Here is a 22,898-nt window from a genome sequence, read left to right on the forward strand (position 1 = left end):
TAAACGTGGGATAGATTTGATAGCATGTACGTTTGTGTTTCGATTACTTGTATAATACTACCCAGAACTCGGTTTCGATTTCTTTTATATCGAGACGTAGATAAATATAAGCACGTCGCAAGATACATATACTCAGAAATATATAAGCCATTGTATCGAGATGTAGATAGATCTAGGCATTTCGCAATGGCATATGCTCGTAAATATATAAGCCACTATATCTTATAAGTTATAAAAGAAAAAGAATATAAAAAAAACTAATTATAATCATGAGATTATAGAAAAACTATTAAAAGTAAAAAAAAAAAGGTTTTTTTTAAGTTATATAATTTCCATAATATAAATTAGCAATATATTGTTACATGGTGTTGTTGTAACCAAAGCATTGGGTGTTTTTCAAAAAAGTTTTGTGATTTTTCACTTTCAACCCAAAGGTTTTCATCTTTTGTATTTTAACCCTTTTAGTTTGTTTACTTTTAACCCAAAACTTTTCATCTTTTGTGATTTAACCAAAAACTTTTTTATTTACAACTTTGGTCCCCTCATACTTTTTATTTTTCGCAAGTTTTTCGTTTTACGTTTCGTTCTAAAATTTGCGAGTTAATACGTCGCAACGTGCGTGTGTGGTTCAACGTTTTTGGTCTATTTTTTCACATTTGACAGGTATGTCGCAACGTGTCTATTTTCCCCCCTTTGGCAAGTTCGCCGCAACGGGCAGGTCCTACATCGACTTAATTATTCTTTTCTACATTATTTTGCGAGTTAACACGGCGCAACGTGCGTGTGTGGTTCAACGTTTTTATGTCTATTTTTTCCATCTAATAAGTTCGTCGCAACGCGTGGGTCCTAAATCGACATGGTTATTTTTTATATGTTATATGTTTCAGTCTTATTTCTTCGCATTAACACGCCACAACTTTAGTATTGGTGGTCGCTACCAGCGGTGTGACATTGATGTTATTTGGCATAGTTTTAGGCCCCCGCCGCAACGCGGGGGTGCTTAATTCTAGTTACTATTTATATATTATCAATTTGCAATATATGTGTGCTTCTACTGGTTGTAACTCACGCAATACTGATTTAGTGTGTGTTTTATGTTTTTTTTTTGAAGGGCAAATTTCATTAAACACCACCCAAACCGCCTATCTCCAAGATGGAGAAAGACGAGGGACACAAAACAGAAACCGATACGTTACATCAAAAGCAAAGCGATTCCACTCCTTCCACTCTACCCTATCCTTCTTGGCCCTACTATTAAACCATAGAAAACTAAGAGATTTAACATCCGCAATAATGTTACAAATTTGAACTTTCGCCGCCTTGAAAACCTTCTCGTTTCTAGCCTTCCACAACCTCCAACACGTGAGAATGAAGATGCCGAGCAGAAGGTCTTTTTTGCCTGCCCTAAATCTCGTCTGATCCGCTAAGCTTTGAATGTCTTTGACCGAGAACAGAAAAATAGGAGGAAGATGGCACCAATGCGCAATACCGGACCATACGCCATCAGCAACCGGGCAGGAAGTGAATACATGATCAGTCGTTTCTTCACCGTCTTCACAGAGGCTACACTTGAGATCTCCGACCCATATGTTCCGTCTACTAAGAGCCTGTTTCGTGGGAATCCTGTCTAAACTAATTCTCCACATGAAGATATTGCATTTAGACGGAACCCATTTACACCACGTATGATAATCGTTAGCTTCCTCCACTTCATCTCTGGTAACCCACTTTTTAGTATCATGAACCGCCAAGTGTTGAAGAGGAACATCATTCCACGTCCAAGTGTCTTTAAGCTGGGAAAGTTTAGTACCGCCAAGTGTGTTTTATGTTTATAAGTTGTTTTGTTAGGGCTATTTAAGTGTGAGTTTTTATGGGTTTTGATTTCACTTTGAATTTTCCACACACACACTCTTTCTGTCTCTCTCTCTGTGTCCGACGAAATTCCACTGCCTCTTTCACGTTCGCTGCCTGCGATGGGCAGAGTTGCTCTGATCATTTGTCTTCTCGTTGTTTGCAGGTACATAGTTGCTATTGTTTTCTCTCACTTTTTTTACGCAATGGAACATCGTTAAAAACGAATGATTACGATTTTGTGGTTCTGTTTAGAGTTTAATGTTGGGGTTTTATGTTGGTTTGAAGTATTTGTTATTGCATGCCTTTTTTTGGGCGCGGGGGGGGGGGGGGGTTCTTCCGTCCTTGAATACGACGTCTTACGTGTCATCATTTGATTTTTGACTTTTTTGTCTGGATTTTGTGAGTCTACGTGTCACACCCCAACCGACGGCAGAAACATCGGGGCGCGGCGCTAAGCGTTCAGATTGCTCAAAAGTTTCCATAACATTATTCGTTTCGATATAATTTAATCAAAATTTCATAAATATATCTAAAATGTCAACACGTTCCACAACCAACATAATGTATCAAAATAACATAATAATTCAAATATTGTTCAAAATTGACTAATTATCTAAGATGGGTTCCTAAGCTCATCCTAGCTTGATTTCTTGAGTTCCCTTCGCCTATCAGCCTACAACATGTATTAAAATAAAATCAACAATAATGTTGGCGAGTATACAAGTTTGAGTACATAGCATAATAGTTTCAAGTTTAAAACTCATATCCAACATGAATAACATAGAATAGTTTCAACATGCTAGTTTACGCAGTCCAAGTGATAGCCCAAGTTTACCAACGCGTTAACATGCCTATCCCAAGAGAATAGCGGGAGGTTAAATGTCTCATCCTAACAATACCCCAAGAGACTAGCAGAGAGGTGTGTTACCCCTATAGCGCTACTATTGTTAAGGCGGAACTACACATAGGGATTAAACGTTCACATAGCATAAGATAGTCTCAAGTATCAATAGTTTCATGTTTCATGTTTAATACAGATAGAGTATGTTTCGAGTAAGTTTCAAGTGTCAAGTGTCTTGATATAGAATACATGTTGCATCCCAAAAGTGTTTAAAACAAAAAGGGATCGAGTATACTCACAGTAGGTGCTTAGAACCAAACACGGCTAAATTGGATTGAAGGGAGCTCTAGGTCAGCCTGATTATAGAACAGTAGCGTAAGCGTCGAACAGCGTGTAAACAGAGTGTCGAACGTGATCCGATCAAATGGGGGTAACCCATTCGAACGGATGGTCATCCGGACGGATGACCATTCGAACGGATAGCCATTCGAATGAAAGTGAGTGTTTGTAAATCGTTTCAAAACTTTTGTATATCCACCTGGTTTTTTCTATATTCGTATAGTTTTTTCCTAATATCCGACCCGACCTATACCCGAAACCGAGTTTTTTATACCCGCATATAGGGTATTTTAATACCCGGGTATAGAAAACCCAAACCCGGGTACACCGGGTATGGTTTTTCTGGCCAGTACCTGAACCCGACCCGGGTATTGCAAATACTTGGAAAATCAATACTGGTGATACTCGTACCCTCCATTGATTTAGTCTAAACAGATTCGGGTCAGTTTCGAGTCGAACCCACATACACGTTTCGCAAGACGGGTCGTGTCATGACACAAGCTGGCGGGGTCACCGGTTGATCTATTTAAGCAGACTATTTTATAAACAAATATAATGTATATTATGTTATAGAGTAAATTACTAGTTTTGTCCTTTATGTTTGTCTCAAATTTCAGGCGTTGTCCTTTACCTTTAAAATTGATGACTTTTGTCCTTAATGTTTGAAAATGTTGCATGTTATGTCCTTTAGCCCTAACCAAGTTAATTTTTTTTGTTAAATCTGATCATGTGCCTTGCGCATGAGGACATTTTTGTAATTTCGTTTTTTAGAGAAATTTAAAACTAGTGCTCAAACTAGGGCTGTCCAAACTGCTCGACGATCGCTCGAAAAATGCTCGAAAAATGCTCGTTCGATTCCCGCTCAGTTTAATAATTACAAAAATACCCATCATGTGCATGTCATGTGTCTAATAATTAACCAGGGTTTGGGATGGAGTTAGTCTCAGGGGCCAAAATAGTTAGTTATAGAGACCATGGGGGCACATATGTTAAAAAATCTTATTTTGGACTAATATAGTAAAAGTGATATAACCATAGGGGTCAAAAACGTAATTTACTCTATAAGAGATTATAAAAAACTTATCAATGAAAAAAAAGTAAGAGATCTGCAATACGATCACCTCAAATAAATAAAATAATCAATAGAATAAAAAAATTGACGAACATATATGTTACCTTTGATTGTTGCAAAACATCAAAGACTGTAAATGAGAGGAAACCACATACATCCAAAACCCTCCTATCACTAAACAAACTATGATATCATCTGAACATCACATTTTGTGTCTTTACAACTCAATTTCAAACGCCCTGTCTCTCTTTAAGACATGCTCTACCGAATGGTAGAGAAGAAATTGCTTTAGATGTAAAGATTAGAAAGCAATGCAAGAAAAATATATTTATTTATTCTAAGATTGAAAGTATTAATTGTAAGTTATCCCCCGTAATTTTCTTGTTGAACATCGAGATATACCTGTAAACATATTCTTTTTCTTCAACCTCTTTCTCCGTTGAAATTTAACCGATTGCTTCGTATATGTGACCGCACTGTAAATGTGACTAAAGGCATTATCATGCATGGCACGGGGTTTGTGTTTATGTTGTTGATTGAGTGTGAATGGCCCATACACGGAGGAGACGGCGTTTATGCGGTGGCATTTACTTGTTGTTTACGAATGATCAAGAAGGGACTAAAGCACAAATCATTGACACCAATTCGCGCGGAAATTCATATTTCTTACCATCAAAGATTTTTTGTCTTTTATTTTAGAATGAAATACTAATTTGTTTGGTGAATATCAATTTTTCAAGCAATCCGTTTGAGTGTCACCCCGCCAGAAGGCGGTGTTTGAGTGTCTGAAGGGTCCCCAGCTCAGGAATTTTTGACCGTTATCCCGATTGAGGGGTTAGGACAATGCATGTCGGCAGTAGAATATAGAACCATTCTCAAATACCGGCTAATGATCCCTATGTACCCAGAAGATGAAACCTGCCCGATATGTCGTAAAGCTTGTATGGATAAATATGGGGAGCACGCAGTTCACTGTAAAGAGCTCCCTGGGTTTAAATATCGGCATGACTGGGTGCGAGATGTTTTGGGGGACATCTTAAGAAGAGCTGGGATTTCTGCTAAGAAAGAGGCCCCTGTGAATTTCCTCACGGACCCTATGGAAGGGAGATCTACTCTGCGACCAGCGGATCTGCTCGTCTTTGGCTGGGCTGGGGGGAAACATGCTTGTGTAGACCTCACGGGGGTTTCCCCTTTGGTTGGTTTAAGGGAAAACGGGTTTGTAGCTGGACTAGCAGCAAGAAAGGCAGAATCAAAGAAGTGGATAAGCACGCTAAAGCTTGCGCAGAGAACCAACATGTCTTTATCCCTTTTGCCTTTGATACTTTTGGATCCCTAGCGCCAGAAGCCATCAACTTCTTGACGAGGGTTCAACGGGTTATCCACAGCAATTGTTCGACCCCAAGGGGGCAGGGGTTTGTGTTTGGGAGGTTGGTGTTTGCAATTCAGAAAGGATTGGCGGCGCAGCTTGTTGCCCGTCTACCTTCTGTTTTGATGTAACTTAACAAGTTTTCTGGTTATATTAATAAACGAAAAAATGTTAAATAAAAAAAAATCTTGATACATACCAATTAAACTAACGTCATCTTCCAAAAGTTTAACACATAAAGACATTTTCTAGAAATTAATAGAATAGATTTACGAATGGTTTACTTGTGAGATTTGATAAAAAAAAAACACGTAAGACATCTTCCAAAAATTAATTGTTATCTTCCGCTTATTTCATCTTTCAAAAACTGAACACATAAGACATGTAATTAGAGATGTAAGGGTATTCGCGATTCAAGAAGGAAACACTAAAATCATGAATTACTGAGTGGGAACGTGAGATTCCATTAAAAAAAAGAAGGAAAAAAATAAAGAATGAAACGGTGTGAGTGGTAGTATAACCGGCGTGGCTCTTATGTTGATGAGGCACAACCACCACCGCCCAAACATAACGTATTTTGTTAAATATATTCTTTTTCATTGTTATATCTAAAAACACTGGTATTAAGATGTTAGGGTCATGACTTTATAAACCATTGTGTCCTTTTTTTTTTAGTATAAAAATAGTTTGAAAGGTTATGACTTTTTGAAGGTGTGTGTTGGGTTGTGACCTTTTGTAAATATATGAACGGTTGTGACTTTTTGTAAGGGTGTGATATATATATATATATATAGAGTAAGGTTAACATACAAAAAGCCTTATCATACATCACGTAGGAGACAATGGTAACCGTTGGATCAGGGGTATAATCACGCATGGGACCACATAATCACGCATGGGACCACATAATCACGCATGAGACCACATAATCACGCATGAGACTATAATCACGCACGTTCTATGATAATAACGCACGTTATATTTTTTGTCATGTATGTTAATGTAGGTTAAGCCTTGAAGTACATTATACTTTCTCTCTCTCTCTCTCTCTCTATATATATATATATATATATATATATATATATAAAGTTTGAAAGGTTGTGACTTTTTAAAGGGATGTGATCCAAACCATTGTGTCTTTGAAGGGGTGTGATCCAAACCATTGTGTCTTAAGTTACTTTTTGTAGGATTATATAATTGGGGGTTCATTACCGAACATTTAATGCTGTTGTTTAACCTTGATTTAGGTTTACAATTGCTTTTGGATGTTTGGATGAGACATTTTGAGTTTTTAAAGATATGTGAAGGTGTAACGATAATGTTCATCGGAGATCTTTTGTGGGTTGAATGCTCTTGTCGGTCTTTGTGCGTTTATTTGTCGGGTCTATGAAGATGACCTATGGCTCATCTTAGAATGTTTCTTTAGACTTAACTTGGAAACTTATGTTGCAACCGTCTATTATTTATGAGAGCTTTCTTGTGGCTATTTTGATATTGATTATTTATTTATTTTATTTTACAAGAAGTCCAGCAATCTAGACACAAATCTTAACAAAATAGATATTGTCTTTTTAGCCTTTCCAAAGTAAGCAACCTTATTTCCACTAATCAGAAGTTGTCACATCAGGGCCGCCAACTGAAACGAATATGATTTAGCCTACACTTCTAACGGTTATAATTATGATTAATCGTAAAAATCGAATCAAACTGACCCATACGCACCCCTTGTTAGGGTTGAGCATTTGGTACCGGATATATTCGGTACCGGTACCAGTTCTCATTTTCCTCGTTTTGCGGTACCGATACACTACCGATATTTATAAGTAAAACACCGGTAAATACCGACACCAAACGGTATATTCAATACCGGTACCACTTTTTCCTGTTTTTCAATACCAGTATCGAACAAGTGTCGTGCTCATCCCTGGTTGGTTATGAGTTTTGGGTAGGGGTGGTTTCGATAATCTTTGTCGTCCATATTTTCCCCAATATTCATAAGTTCCTGATACCACCACCACACCACACCACTTCCATCTTCAGGCCGCCCCCACCCACTTCGTCGCACCACCGTCCACCGTCGCCGATTCCAACCACAGCGCCGCCGCCGCCCCTCACCCAATCTGTTGTGAAAACCGCACTTTCAACACCCAGGTACGTAATTTTTGATTTTTCATAGTTATTACCGTGTTTTTGTTCGTTTGGGTGTTAGGGTTTATGTAAAACATAGCCTGTTACCTGAAATATGACTACAAAATTCATTCTAACTTACATAGAAATAGCACTTAATCCAAAAGAGCCAATTACTTATATTTACAGTCCAAAATGACCCATTTTTACAGTCGTTCGTTCGTATGCAGCTGCTCTCTGCTATTAATGCCTATTGCGTGGGTCGACAAGAAAGGTAAACAGATTTGTTTCTTGTAATTGAAGACAATTCAATGCTTATTTCGATTTTAATTTATATATCCTAAAATAGATGTAAGCGTTAGGTTAAATTGGAAGTCGAATTAAGTTCACGAATCGAATCGGTGTTTATTTGAAACTGGTGTTAAACTTTGCATTTGGTATTTGAAGCTTGAGTAATTAGGCGGGTGGCGTTGATAGCTGAATCAAGCAAGCATGCTATTGTTGTTCCCAATTTCATCATATCAGGTCCAACACAACTAGACCCCCCCCCCCCCCCCCCCCACACACACACACACACACAAAATTATAGCTAGGGGTGCAAACGAGCCGAGCCCGAGCTCGACCAGGCTCGAGCTCGTTTAACACTTGAAAGCTCGAGCTTGGCTCGAAGGTAATTTTTCAAGCTCGAGCTCGCCTCGGGCTCGACTCGTTTAGTATTTATTAATTAGTTTTTATTAATTATAATTATTGTTATATATATAATTTAGTTATTCTTTTATATTTATATAATTGGTAAATATTTATTTAAATATATGTTTAGTATATTAATAAAAATATATAAAAAGAAAGCTCGTTAAGGCTCGCGAGCCGGCTCGAGCTCGATAAGCGAAGCTCGGGCTCGTTTACTAAAGGAGCTTATTTTTAGGCTCGGGCTCGAGCTCGAGCTCGTTTAAGCTCGGCTCGTTCGAGCTTTTTTTCGAGCCGAGCTCAAGTAGCTCGCGAGTAGCTCGGCTCGTTTGCACCCCTAATCATAGCTGTCAATAGCGATAGCGACTAACTACCTATATGCTACGTAGCGATAGCGGCCACTATTTCATGTTTAGTGATAAAGTAGTTGAAAATTTGAGAAATATTTTACATGTATATTTATATCAAAATACGCTACTCTTACATGTATATTTCATCTAAATATACTTCTTCTTTTTTCAGTCGTGAAACAAAAAAACCCTAATGGGCATCATCGCTATTTTATATTTATCAAAGAGTAAATTACGTTTTTTGGCCCCTGTGGTTATATCACTTTTACTATATTAGCCCAAAATAAGAACTTTTAACATATCTGCCCCCATGGTCTTTATAACTAACCATTTTGGCCCCCATGGTCTCTGTAACTAACCATTTTGGCCCCCATGATCTCTAGACTTAGGGGCCAAAATGGTTAGTTATAGAGACCATGGGGGCAGATATGTTAAAAATTCTTATTTTGGACTAATATAGTAAAAGTGATATAACCACAAGGGCCAAAAACGTAATTTACTCTTTATCAAAAAATAATTATAAAATAAACTAAAAAAATCACAGAAAAAGTCACTATTTGTCGCTGAACACTGCCATATGGGCGCATTGTTACGTAACGCTATAACGAGCGCTATAGCCGCTATTGACCACTATGCTCTCTATGTTTTCCGTTCACTAATTAACTTCGTATTGTTTTTCTTTTTCTGTTGTAGATAGGAATCAAAACATTCTTTTCTGCACAAAAGGCAAGTATCCATTATCCATCTTTTGTCAAATTATATGTTTATATTGTATACTTTCATTAAATGTGAAGTTGTTTTTCTCTCTTAAATCCATAGCCAATAAGTCACATTGTCAACTGTCGAAGATCTCGTCAACTGATCAAGTCAAATGATGTGGACCGGTATGCTGATACTTTTCCTTCCTTTTCTATCATTTATGAAAGAGTAAATTACGTTTTTGGACCCTGTGGTTATATCACTTTTACTATATTAGCCCAAAATAAGAATTTTTAACATATCTGCCCCCATGGTTTCTATAACTAACCATTTTGGCCCCTAAGTCTAGAGATCACGGGGGCCAAAATGGTTAGTTATAGAGACCATGGGGGCTAAAATGGTTAGACTTAGGGGTCAAAATGGTTAGTTATAGAGACCATGAGGGCAGATATGTTAAAAAATCTTATTTTGGGCTAATATAGTAAAAGTGATATAACTACAGGGGCCAAAAACGTAATTTACTCTTTATGAAATTAAATCTATTTTAACAATTATTGTAGGAAAATTGCCAAAAAAGAACACCACTTATGGAACAAGAGAGATTCTGCGGCATCGGGGCAAAAGGCGCTTAATCTTGTTCGAACTGTACGTGTGTAGTTTACTAGAAAATTGTGAGTTTTTTTATTTGGATCATTTATTTTTAGGTTTTGAAATTCTAACTTACAGGTTTGCGGCTTACCAAATGAGAAAGAAGCTATTTACGGAGCGCTTGATAAATGGACCGCTTGGGAAACCGAATTCCCTGTGATAGCAGTAGCCAAGGCTCTTAATATCCTAAAACAACGGAAACAATGGAAACGAGTTATTCAAGTATGAACATATTTCTTAACCCAAATTGCTATACATAGAGAATAACAAATTTATTAACCGAGTAAAATGTCATTTTTGTCCCTGAGGTTTGGCCAGTTTCGCGACTTTTGTCCAAAGGTTTGTTTTTCCGCATCTGGTTCCTAAAGGTTTGAAATCTTGGCCATTTCATTCGGCTCGTTAACTTCATCCATTTTTCTCCGTTATGTCAAGGGTATTTTTCGTCTTTTTTATTTAGTAAGGGTATTTTGAATACTTGTACATAAAGTGAAAAAGACCAAATTGCCTTTTAAGTTAAAAAAGACGAAAATACCCCTGACTTAACAGAGAAAATGGATGGAGTTAACGAGCCGGATGGAAATGGCAAGGTTTTAAACCTTTTGGATCCAGATGCCGAAAAACAAACCTTTGGACGAAAGTCGCAAAACTGGCCAAATCCCAAGGACGAAAATGACATTTTACTCTTTATCAGCCAATAGTATGTTGTATGTGATTGCGATTTCCGTAATAAACAGGTGGCGAAATGGATGTTCGGAAAGGGTCAAGGAATGACAATGGGAACATTCGACACCCTCTTATTAGCTTTCGATATGGACCAAAGGGTAGATGAAGCACAATCGTTTTGGAATATGATTTTGCATACGCATGAAAGATCTATCTCGCGAAGGTTGTTTTCAAGGATGATATCCATATATGCTCATCATAACATGCCTCATCACATCATCGAGGTACCTACCTACCTACTTCTGTACTCAATTGCGAAGCTTGATATTTCCGACCGGGGGTCGAAAACGTATATACCCAAAAATTTCTATAAAACCAAGGGGTCGAAAACGTATATACCCAAAAATTTCTATACGAAAACTACATACTCTCCACTACTGAGCGAAAAGTTCGGGGGGTCGGCCACCCCCTCCCGGCCCCACTATAACCGATATGATTCGAATGAAACTAATCTTGTACGTAATCAGGTGTTTGCGGATATGGAGGAACTAGGAGTAAAACCGGATGAGGACACTACGAGAAAAGTTGCACGCGCCTTTAAAAATGTTGGTGAGACGGAGAAACAACGATTAGTTCTTAACAAGTACCTGAGTGAATGGAAATACATCCATTTTAACGGCGAGAGAGTAAGGGTTAGAAGAAAATATTCATGGAACGACGACTAAAGAATTGGTGTAGTTGCTCGTCGGTTTTGTTAGTGTTTCGTATATAAATATATTCTTGCTGTTAAAAAAAGGGAAAACTTCATAGAATAGTAACCAAGTTTTCTCTTTGTTTCACTAAAGTCACTCCATTATTTTTTGTTTTTCTAAAGTCACTCAAGTTTTATTATGTGTTCCAATCATACGTATTTTACAAGTTTCCAGGTCACATTGATGATGTGTCAGGTAATATTTTCTTTTTATTTTCTAATTGCTTATTTAGTATAAATATTGATTAAAATAACAACCTCCATTAAAATAAGACCGACTTGATCAAAACCCTAAGGTCGATCAAAATCAATGGCGTAGAGAATCACTCGACCGAAACCTTTGTTAACGGAATCACAATCGACCCAAACCTTTGGTAGATTCGATTTTGGTTATGGTTCCCCATCCGGTTCTGGCGATTTTGGATTCGAAGTAATCGAAAGGGAAAGGGTTGAGATCCTGTCAAAATTTTAAGTTTGTCTTCATAATTATCAGTTGAAGAGTTGAAGGTTGATTGTTTGATATAAATGTTTCCTAATTGTTTGTATACTTTTGTTTATATGTCAATTCGTATGATTGTGATCAATCACTGTTATTATTTTTTGTTCACTTGATCTAAGATCAGTGTTTATATATTCCCCGATAATTATAACTGGTTCTTAGATATTTTTACGATGAGTTGGAAATGTAACTTCAAAGCTTTTGCATCTATGGAGGGTAAATATATGGTTTATTTTTTTTAAGGCTTTCTACAATCTACAGTAGTGTCTATAAATTTCAGAAATTCAGAAAAGGTTCTTGGAGAGACATTGTGTTAGGGGACTGGGGGTGGTCCGTGATGGCACCCCCATCACTCGTTATTCAACATAGCACACCGCCGCCGCTACCAAGTTCAACGAGTGATAGAGTTAACGAGTGGAAAGGATCACGCGTGGAAAAAGGAAATTATGAACGTTGGGCCTTGAATTTTTTGAAGGTTTTCCACAAACCATTCCCCCCACTCACTTCAAAAAATCAAAAATTTCTCCATTTCATTTCAAAAATTCTCCCACTCAATCTAAATAATTTTACAATACACATGGAAGGTTCAAGCAAGAGAGGTGCGAGTTCGAAAAAAAGAGGTTCGGGTACGAAGAAAAATCCCGTAAGACCCAAGGTTCGAGCGAATCTTGGCGAGCCGACGCACTTTAATTTTAATGAAATTTATAATTTAGTATTTTATTGTTAATTTCTAATTTAAATAATAAAAAAAAAGTTGTGAGTGATGGAATTCCATCACTAGGTGACCACCGCCACTAAAAAGGCTTGTGAGTGATAGAATAGTGGTTGATGACATGACGGAACTTGATTGAATGTTTGTGAGTGATAGAAATTTTGCAAGTGATACCACCCCCACTCCCCTTATGGGAATTGATGAAGATGATTACGTTTACCTACGATCTTGTACCTAAAATTAAATTTTATGTTTGGATAAATAAATAGATTTTGATTTTAAATAAAAAATAATAATTTTTAGACTTAAATAAATAAAGAATGAATTCTCTTCTATTTTTTTTTAAATGTCGTGTTTTAATCAAGAAAAAAAATTAATTTAAAAGAGCCAAATTTAATATATATAATGCACATAGACATTAGGAGTTAAAAGAAAAGGTTCTAAATATTAGGGGCGGATGTACATCAGTGCAAGGGGTGGCGTCCGCTACGGCTTGGCGTTCCAGCGGTAGTGTAAAATTAGTGTAAATTTTGAAAAAAATTGACGTTTTTTCGATTTCGTTACCGCTTATTTATAAAACGTTACCGCTTGGCGCAAATCCTAGATCCGCCTGCCACGTCATCAAGGTAACCTGATAACCTGCTAATTGCGTAAGATTAGAACGGTATATCAAACTTGAGTGACCTTAGAGAGACAAAAAAAATTTTAGTGAGTTAATTTACATTTCTATTAAAGTTATCCCTTAAAAAAATACGAAACAGGACAACGAAAACTTTTATTTAAGACCACCTTGACAACATGGTTGATAGTTGTAGTTTACAACAAAAACAAAACCTTGAAAGTAGAAACATACGAAAACGACACTCCATCGACCCAGAAAAAAAAACATAAGAAGAACAAGAACTTGCCACTGTTGTAGATTCATGTTTCTCTTTTCAAGACACAAAAACAAGACAAAGTAGACACAACATCATCATACTGAAAAAATGGTAGATCAACCGATTAACGCCTCTCGTAAGGGAAGATTAAGATTAGCGTCTCCACGTGCCTCGGCCTCCCTCAGCTGCCCCCATTGCCGAATCCTCAGCTGAAGTTGCGCCATAGCGGCCAAGAACCTCACCGTTTGAGTCGTCGTAAGTATTCCCATCACCTTAGCCACGGTCTTCCCCCTCAAATAATCCGCACATTCAACCAAAACTTCCATATCTTCCGCCAACCTATCCACCGCGGTGTCCGCTTGATTAACCATCCCGTTCACCTCCTTTCCCACCATTCTCGTTAGCGCGAGCATTGGTGGCGCCACCACTTGCCGCTCCAACCTTGCTAGCCTGTCTGTAATCATCTTTTCTCCATCTTTAGTCTCAACACTCAACCTATCCAACATTTCTGCTTGATCTGAGGTAAACTCGAGCCCACAACTTTTCACCACACGAATGGCAAGACCGGGCCTGAAGCCAGCTAGCCATAGGAATGTTCGCTCGTATGAGCTGAACCAAGGTGGTGAGAGAGCTAGAAAGACATTTTGGTGATAAACTCGCGCCATTGCAAGGAAGTATTCATGATAGTGAGTCATTACTTGGTGAATGAGTTGCTTGAGTTTGGGTTCGTCTTGTTGATCCAAGAACTCAAGATGGTGGAGAAGCTGGTGAAGGTAATGCTCTAAGCCGATCATCCAATCGCGCAAAAAGGTATGGAAATCGGGTTGAGATTGAGTTAAGTGATCCATGGAAGTTAGAGTGGTGAGTTGTAGGAACTGGCTGGAGATAGAACCATGTGGATATGGGTTTATATAGCATACAAGATTAGAGTTGGTCACTCGTTGAATGGCGTGAAACGCCACCGCGGCTGCCATTCACCATGCGTGGATGTGGCAACACGTGGTCGCTTTCACGCGTGGATGTGGCAACGCGTGGTGGCCTACACGCGTGAAAGATTGGAACTTTGTATACGTTGGAACTTTTTCAAGATCAATTTCTGCAATTTCGAACAGAGGATTCTTGGGGAGGAAGAAGAATGAAAACCTGTTGAAGAACAGAGGATTCTTGAAGAACAAGGAGATCTGCATTCTTTGGGAAGGAAGAAACATAAATAAAATTGAAATATTCATATTCCCCTCTATAGTTTATGTATAGTTAAAAAATGCCCCTTTTATTTTTAAAAATGCCTTTTTTTCCTTTGTTTTTTTTTTATATTTTAATGTTATATAAATTTAATTATTTTATCAAAATTATATTATATAATTCATATTTCAATTAATTTCATTTCAATTGTTATATTTATTTAAATATTTAAGTAAAAAAAAACCATCACTAGTGATGGGCATTTCCACTAAAATCCATCACTAGTGATGGAATAATGCTCGATGACATGACGGAACTTGATTGGATGTTGTGAGTGATGGAATTCCATCACGACTCTTGGTGTTCTGAAGCGGAGTTCGGTTAGTTACTGGTGGCAGTTTGTATGGTTTTTCTTTTTTATTTTTATTTTTTATAGTTTTTTTTAACGGTAAATTTGGATCACTGACGGACCACTGGAGTATTATCATGCCACCAGCGGAACCACCCGATCATATCCATCTCCATTTCAGGAAGAAACCCAATTAATATGGAAAAAAACTCACTTAATATGGAAAAAAAAATCCCTCTTATGAGAATCGAACTTAGGAACTATTTCTATAGTTTGATTAATTTATTTATCTAGTGTGCTTCGTTACATCTTACATGTGAATGTAAAGGAGTAAATAATTTATGAAAATCCATTTTAAAGAACAAATGTTAGAAAGAGTTTTGAGACTGTTTGATTCCTCCAAAACCAAGACTTGTTTCAAAACAAGGGTTTTTTTTTATTTTTTTTTATTTTTTTTATTTTTTTTTAAACCACCAACCCACCCCCAATATTTGATGTAATATTCAACTTTGTAGCCAGTTTGTGCTGATTTTTTTTCTTTTTTGTTTCTTTATGTATTTCATTCACACTTCAGAAAAAAAAAAAAATAGATTAGGTAATCTCGTTGATGAGCGCACGGTGGAATTGTAATCCATCGAGTATCATGTGAGAGTGTGTGGGTTCACCTTTTTTCACTAAAAAGTGAAAAAAGGACTGTGTTTTGTAGATAGGGGGCTCTCAGCCTTTTTCTTTCACTTTTATGTAAATAGACTATAAACCATATTGCTAACATTATCAAAGCTCAAAATACCTACATATATTTTTTAGATGTTGAGACCCCATGGCTATGAAAGTGAGGGCTCAAAGCCTATACTTTATTTCACACCCTCTCGAGCCGCCCCTCACGGTTTCCCGATGAAAATTTAACATAAATAATGTAAACATAATTGGCTATTGTATAATAACATTTATCTTACTCATTAAGTACGTGTCATGCGGCTTCTATCAACAGCCACAAGTGCCACGCTTGTAGGTGACGGACATGATGTTCACGAACGTTTCTTTAATCACACAGTCACGTATGTGAACGGTTTAGGGTTTGCCAACCATGTGGACGGATGAGACACGGATGTCATGGTCATATTTTTTAAATTTGTTATAATAAAACGTTAAAAGATCATTTTGCTCTTCATTAAAAGGGAGAAAAAAGACCAAAAAAACTGGATGTTAACTAAAAAATTTGACCCGATTTTGATTTTGAATGAAAATGGCAAGAAAATTGAAACCACAAGGACCCATATTCAAAAGGTTTGAGTTTTGGACTAAAGTGGCAAAAATGACTAAACCTCAGGGACTATTTTGGCAATTTATACTCCCCTATAAATATTATATTTTAGGATTGATTAAAGAGTTTTTTTTTATTATTATTAGACCAACCGTAGTGGCAAACAAAATGGGCGTTTTCTTTGCCCAATCACCCCAAAAAAACGCCGCGTAACCATTACGTTTGGGCGTGTTTGGCTTCTTTTTTGTTTGGGCGTTTTATAAAAAACGCTAGATGGGGGAATGGTTGTCCAATCATATTTCAGTTTGAATTAATTGGCCAATAAGAATTTTAAGTTCTTTTTTTTTTAATTTTATTTTATTACAAAACATAATGCCCAATAATGCCCCATCCCCACTACACCCATTTTAAAAAACGCCCAGTAATGCCCCATTGCTAACTGGGCTGCCACATAACACAAAAAGCCCAAGGGTGAATATTGCCCACTACGCATGTTAAACTTTTGAGTTCTATCAATTCATTCTTCTTTCTTGTCCTATTGATTGTTTTCATCTTCAAAGCCGATTCTCCATCAGTTTGCATGTAGTATGATTGGTCCATTTGCTTTCCAATAATAGTAAAGATTTCATAGTTTGCTTGGCTTCGAAAATAAGGTATCCAAGCTCAATCAATCACTCAAGAACCAAAAATAAGATATCATTTGGACCAGATTCTATTAAAAACTAGTTTTTATTAAGTCACGCGTTGCGGCGAAATCGAGCAAATGATAATGTAAAATAAATGTAATTTGAAAATAAAACATGTTGTTTAGAAAGTCAAACCATTAGAACGGTTTAGTTTATCATTGTAGGGTTTTACGGTTTCAAATAAATACTTTATTCTAGGTACAACTTCATTTTTAACAAAACTTATAACGGAATGTCGAGAGAAAAATCAAACAAAACTATGTACTTAAGTTTTAGAAAAAAGTTACAAACGTAAATTATTAAAGAAGTATCAAATTATTTGATAAATTAATATATGTTCTAAAAAAAAGAAAAAAAATTATTAAAAATGGTAAAGGAAATATATGGTTTTAAAAAAGGAAAAAATAAAAATATGTTATTAAAAGTAAATATAATAATAAACTATTATAATATATTAAAAAAATAATAATAAAAGCTATATATTATTTTAAAAATAAAGTTACTATTCATCATCCTTTGTTAAATAATAATAATAATAATAATAATAATAATAATAATAATAATAATAATAATAATAAAATAATAAAAAAATGCTATATATTATTTTAAAAATAAAGTTACTATTCATCATCCTTGGTCAATTATATATATATATAAAATTATATATAATATATAATATATAATATATAATATATAATATATATAATATAATATAATATAATATAATATAATATAATATTTAAATTTGCCTTTCTATGTACTTTTCCCACTCATGCCTTATGCCTACACCAATATATAATTCACTTGACACCTTAATTAAATTGACTACAAACCTTAAACTTGTATTTTCCAACCTTAAACTTGCCATTTATCTCTAACACAATTTTAAGCTTCTAATCAGAAGTTCCTCAATTAAGGTTCTCTCTAAAATGTGCTCATTATTGAAATATGAATCATTCATTTAAGAAGAGTAAACTGTCATTTTCGTTCTTAGGATTTAGTCACTTTTATCACTTTCATTTCAAAAAGTTTTTCTCTCTCGCCTGGTTGTCCCTATGGTTTCTAACACTTGCGGTTATTGAAATATGCATCATTCATTCATGTTATAAATATTCTGCCGTCTTCACGCTAACCTTCTACTAACTTTTGATAAAAAGCCACCCAAAGATGACATTTTTTCGTACTCAACATGCTTAACTATGAAATTGTTTTCTAAGATCCGGAATTTAGTGGCTGATCCAGGAATTTTTTTTTTCAGATGGTTTCTTTTGGTTGATTCTCACTATTTTTTTTTTCCATTTTTGTTGCAGCGAAGATCAAATCAACGTCGTGAATCGTCAGGAGTCGGATGTCTCCATGTAGTGATTCATAGGGATGAGCTCGGTATCGGCCGGTACCGAATATACCCGGTACGGTACGGTTCGGTACCGGTACGGTACCGGTATTTGAGGATAAAAACCGGTAAATACCGGTACCGAACCGGTACCGAAAATGTCAAAAGTCGGTACCGAATCGGTACCGAAAAGGTACCCAGTTTGGTAAATTCGGTACCGGTACCGGGTCCATTTTACTAATCCCTAGTGATTCATGTCCTCCCTCTTACCACACAATGAGTATGACCCTAAAAAGTGTTACAACCGAGTAAAATGACACAAGTGAAGTTGCTAAAACTATAATATAACTTTATCATAGTGAATTTATTAACTCATACATGTGGCAGAAAGATGGCAAAAAGTTCACATGAAATAGTTGAACATAGATCTCAACAACACACGATCGTGTGTTTCGTGATATTAAAGGCAACAAAGGTGTACTTTCTTTGTTCTTTTTAAAGAAACACCTTTTATGATTCATAAAAATAAATAAATTAATTTATAAAATCTTTATATGATTACTTTGTTCTCACTCTTGAGTAAAACATTATCAAACCAAAGAGGTTGAAGAGATTAGTTACAAAATATAATAAATATTCATGAAGAAGATGACCCTTCATCCACCATAGAAAGAAGTTGCTTCAAGACAAACCCATTTCACCAATTCTACCATAAACAAACCCACCATTTTTAATGTCACTCAATCACCATATCACCACCACCTCCTCTCATGTATCCTTTACGTCGAAAAATCTCCCCCTTTTCTGCCTACACTGCGGCCATGAAACACCGCAAGAACAATAACCTTTCGGTTTTTGTTGTCATCTTTTCGCTTATCTTATTTGGGCTCTTCATGTACAATGAAGATGTCAAGTCCATAGCCGAATTCCCATTCACCGCGTCAAAAATTGAAATCGCTTCCACCACGACTTTAGTGGTGGAATCTAAAAGAGTGGAGGATAAGGGGATTGATATGCCGGTTCATGTGGACAATGCGGTGGAGGAAGAAGTTGAGGATGATGAAGAGGAGGTCGAATTGCCACCCGAAGAATGTGATTTGTATGATGGAAAATGGGTTTTTGATGATTCAACACATCCATTGTATAAAGAAGATCAATGTGAGTTTCTTACTGCTCAAGTGACATGCATGAGAAATGGGAGAAAAGATTCCATGTATCAGAATTGGAGGTGGCAACCTAAGGGTTGTAACTTACCCAAGTAAGATTCTAGTATCACTTACATTAAACAAAGTAACAAACAATTAAACAAACAAACTAAACGTTTATAGAAAAATTCCATCGGTAAAATCCACTCATAGTAAAACTATTAGTAGACTCTGGACATGAGAGAGTGAGACGAGGACAAACTTTTTCTCTTTAGTCTATTCTAAGGATAGAAAGGCTGCTCAGGCTGACATCCCTGACCTTTTTCATTACTTTCATCAAAACTAGAAATAAAAGTGAATTTGTAGGATTGAAATTGAATTAGATCTTGACGTTTTTGTTTTGGATATGAAGATTTAGGGCGAAATTGTTGCTGGAGAAACTGAGGAACAAGAGGCTAATGTTTGTCGGCGATTCATTAAATAGAAATCAATGGGAATCGATGGTGTGTTTGGCACAATCCATTATTCCTCCGGGAAGAAAGAGCTTGATAAAAACCGGCTCCCTTTCCATTTTCCGAATTGAGGTTTCTCTCTTTGATCTATTCACTTGTTTTTTTGTGTCATATTTGAACATGAAAATCGTGTTAGATACAAAAACTTAAGCACAACTTGTATATTCACGAGCTGGCATGGGCCTAGCCCGTTTAGACTTTATCATCATTTGTACAAATCTAATTTGCAACTAATAAAAAAATCAATGGTTGAAACTGACACGACCTGTTTATAGTTTATCATGATTTTTAAAAAATTAACAGTTTGATGTATTGTAGGATTATAATGCGACGGTGGAATTTTATTGGGCACCATTTTTGGTAGAGTCGAATTCGGATGATCCAACTATGCATAGCATATTGAATAGAATCATAATGCCCGGATCCATTAATAAACATGGTAAAAATTGGAAAAACGTCGATTATTTGGTCTTCAACACCTACATTTGGTGGATGAACACCTTCGCCATGAAAGTCCTGTGAGTTTTTTTATTTTATCTAAATCTTTCAATTTCAATATTTTTAAAATAACAATTAATATAAAAATAAAAACATCAACAATTTGTTAATCTTTTTAATATAATATTCTAATAAAAATTAATAATATAGGAGAGGATCATTTGACAAAGGAGATACAGAATATGATGAGGTTGAAAGGCCCATGGCGTATGCAAGAGTTTTGAAGACATGGGCTAAATGGGCCGACAAAAACATTGACCCAAACCGAACCATGGTTTTCTTCAGCAGCATGTCTCCTCTACATATAAAGTAATTTATTTTACTCTTATTGTTTAAAATTACATAAGATAAATAAATAATCTTCAAGAATATTTTTTGTAGGAGCTTGGATTGGAACAATCCGGATGGCATCAAATGTGCAAAGGAGATTAGTCCAATTCTAAACATGTCCATGCATATAAATGTGGGTACGGACAGGCGGCTCTTTAGGGCGGCAACTGATGTGATTCAGTCGATGAAGCTTCCGGTCCACTTCCTTAACATAACTTCGCTTTCAGAATACCGTAAAGATGCACATACCTCGGTATACACCATTCGCCAAGGCAAGATGCTAACAGATGAGCAAAAGGCGGATCCAAACACTTATGCGGATTGTATACATTGGTGTCTCCCTGGGTTACCTGACACATGGAACGAGTTTCTTTATACGCGTATCATTTCTCGCTCTTGACCTTTTGAATTTGATCTTGATTGGTGCAAGCCAACTCTGATCTCATTTGTTTATTTACCTTGGTTTAGGCATTAATTTTGGTATTTCTTTTTTCGCGTATCTTGTATCTTATTCTTGTGAGAGGGCAATTTTACGTTTTTATATTTTGTTCTTATTTTTATTATGAAAATTTTTGTTTAGACGTTGGGTCACAAATGCAAAGTGAAATTGTCTCAATGTACAATGAAATGTTGAAAGACGAAATAAGTGGATGCACACATTGTAAGCAGGTGTGTGTCATTTCAGTTTAAAGTTTGGTTGGCCAATAAATAGGATGCATATGTGTTTTGGTATTTTATTTTTAACTAAAGATCTGGTCAAACTAACTATACAATATGTTTGTTTCTATGTATTTTATTTTTAAATAAATATAATATTCTTATAAGCTCACTATTGTGTTAATTAGTGGGTAAGCTTGGTTAGAGGGGTGTATTGAGTCACTGGGTTACGATTATTAGAAGAGCGAGGCGTTGGCTATATTAGTTTCAAGGGTTCTTTGGTATTGATTGCTTAAGAGGCTACTCTGAATCAGTCAGCACTAAGCGTGTTTGGTCCATCAGAAAAAAACCACTTTTTTTAAGGGTTATTAGATTTTATCACCCCTAACTATTGGTTATTAGCCGCTGCCACCCCCAACTATCACTTTGACGCCCACCACCCCCAACTTAACGCTTAGTTTGTTCTATCACCAGGTCATTAACTGATCACTAACTTTTGGGCTTGTTACTATACTTTTCGAGGTGTCCAAAGATCACTAAAACCTTCCTAAGATCCCTATGACACCCCCAAGAGTATAAAAACTGGATCAAAAGTTAGTGATCAGTTAACGACACGGTGATATAACATATTAAGTGTTAAGTTGGGGATAAAGGGCATCAAAGTGATAGTTGAGGGTGACAGCGGCCAATGGCCAATAGTTAGAGGTAATAAAAACCAATAACCTTTTTTTTAATGACAAAGACTTCTTCTACCTTACGTTACACCAATTAACTAAATAACTTATTTTGCTTTGATTTGAACCTAGGATCTCTCATCTAAGAGGCATGAACATCTACCAAGTGAGTTAGCTCCACATTAGCAAGAAGGAAACCACTTAATTGGGTAGCAAGACTCTTACCGATTAAGTTTCAATATGAGGTTGAATGAAATTGTTACCCCCATTGTCTCTTCACCTATGTTCATAACCCTCACCAACTACTCACGCATCACCTCTTCAACCCGCCACCACTTCCTCCACCACCACATTGACGTACTCTTACTGACTCAGCACTTACCGGTCTTTTACTAATTTAGAGATTACCAAACGAACCACTTAGAGTAAATTATACACAGTTCATCTCTATGAAGAAGTAAATTTTTTCATCACTTTTTTTTTTTGAAAAATACTGTTTTTTTTATATTTTTTGTTTTTTTTTTTTTTTTGCTCTTCTCTTACAACACTCTTTTGACTCTTTTAATTACTGTCTACTTAGTTAACACTATTTTGGTCCCTTGATATCCCTAATATTTTTTTTTTTTGAAGTGGTTTTCACTTTTAACTTCGAAGGTTTGTCAGTTAGACCTAACTCATGACACCACCCAAAGTAAAAAAATAGAAAAAGAAAGTAGATCGACGAAATTAGCCTGTGATTTGCTGATATTTTAGTAAAAATAACTAAAATTTAAATTGAAATA

The 22,898-nt window shown here is 36.1% G+C and overlaps 4 protein-coding genes across 6 annotated transcripts in view; 2 read left to right on the forward strand and 2 right to left on the reverse strand.

The window, feature by feature from the left end:
• Positions 1-1,142: 1,142 nt before the first annotated feature.
• On the reverse strand, positions 1,143-2,023 carry LOC110867101. The gene is made up of 2 exons (XM_022116238.1): positions 1,910-2,023; positions 1,143-1,793 (listed from the first exon to the last, which is right to left on the reverse strand). Exons 1-2 carry the CDS (start codon positions 2,021-2,023, stop codon positions 1,143-1,145), a joined length of 765 nt encoding a protein of 254 aa, XP_021971930.1.
• Positions 2,024-7,397: 5,374 nt separating this feature from the next.
• The window catches only part of LOC110869003 (pentatricopeptide repeat-containing protein At4g18975, chloroplastic), a 59,655-nt gene continuing 44,154 nt past the window's right edge, over positions 7,398-22,898 (forward strand). The window contains exons 1-9 of one of the 3 annotated variants that reach the window (XM_022118289.2): positions 7,398-7,623; positions 7,812-7,873; positions 8,047-8,124; positions 9,330-9,362; positions 9,456-9,520; positions 9,896-9,980; positions 10,062-10,205; positions 10,718-10,930; positions 11,174-11,564. In XM_022118289.2, coding sequence (XP_021973981.1) covers positions 8,092-8,124; positions 9,330-9,362; positions 9,456-9,520; positions 9,896-9,980; positions 10,062-10,205; positions 10,718-10,930; positions 11,174-11,371 — 771 coding nt within the window. In that variant the 5' untranslated portion in view covers positions 7,398-7,623; positions 7,812-7,873; positions 8,047-8,091 and the 3' untranslated portion in view covers positions 11,372-11,564. Of the gene's footprint in view, positions 7,624-7,811; positions 7,874-8,046; positions 8,125-9,329; positions 9,363-9,455; positions 9,521-9,895; positions 9,981-10,061; positions 10,206-10,717; positions 10,931-11,173; positions 11,565-22,898 lie in introns of those variants that run through there. The other 2 variants (XM_022118288.2, XM_035975390.1) reach the window with 2 other exon arrangements.
• Positions 13,504-14,789, reverse strand: LOC110867100 (protein ZW2). Its single transcript, XM_022116237.2, has one exon. The coding sequence runs from the start codon at positions 14,458-14,460 to the stop codon at positions 13,603-13,605; it is 858 nt and encodes a 285-aa protein (XP_021971929.2). The 5' UTR covers positions 14,461-14,789; the 3' UTR covers positions 13,504-13,602.
• LOC110868996 (protein ESKIMO 1) lies at positions 18,832-21,332 on the forward strand. Its single transcript, XM_022118282.2, has 5 exons — positions 18,832-19,558; positions 19,858-20,029; positions 20,276-20,475; positions 20,606-20,764; positions 20,837-21,332. The coding sequence occupies exons 1-5, from the start codon at positions 19,071-19,073 to the stop codon at positions 21,183-21,185; spliced, it is 1,368 nt and encodes a 455-aa protein (XP_021973974.1). The 5' UTR covers positions 18,832-19,070; the 3' UTR covers positions 21,186-21,332.

This window comes from Helianthus annuus, chromosome 7 (genome assembly GCF_002127325.2).
Source record: "Helianthus annuus cultivar XRQ/B chromosome 7, HanXRQr2.0-SUNRISE, whole genome shotgun sequence".
Taxonomy (NCBI): domain Eukaryota; kingdom Viridiplantae; phylum Streptophyta; class Magnoliopsida; order Asterales; family Asteraceae; genus Helianthus; species Helianthus annuus.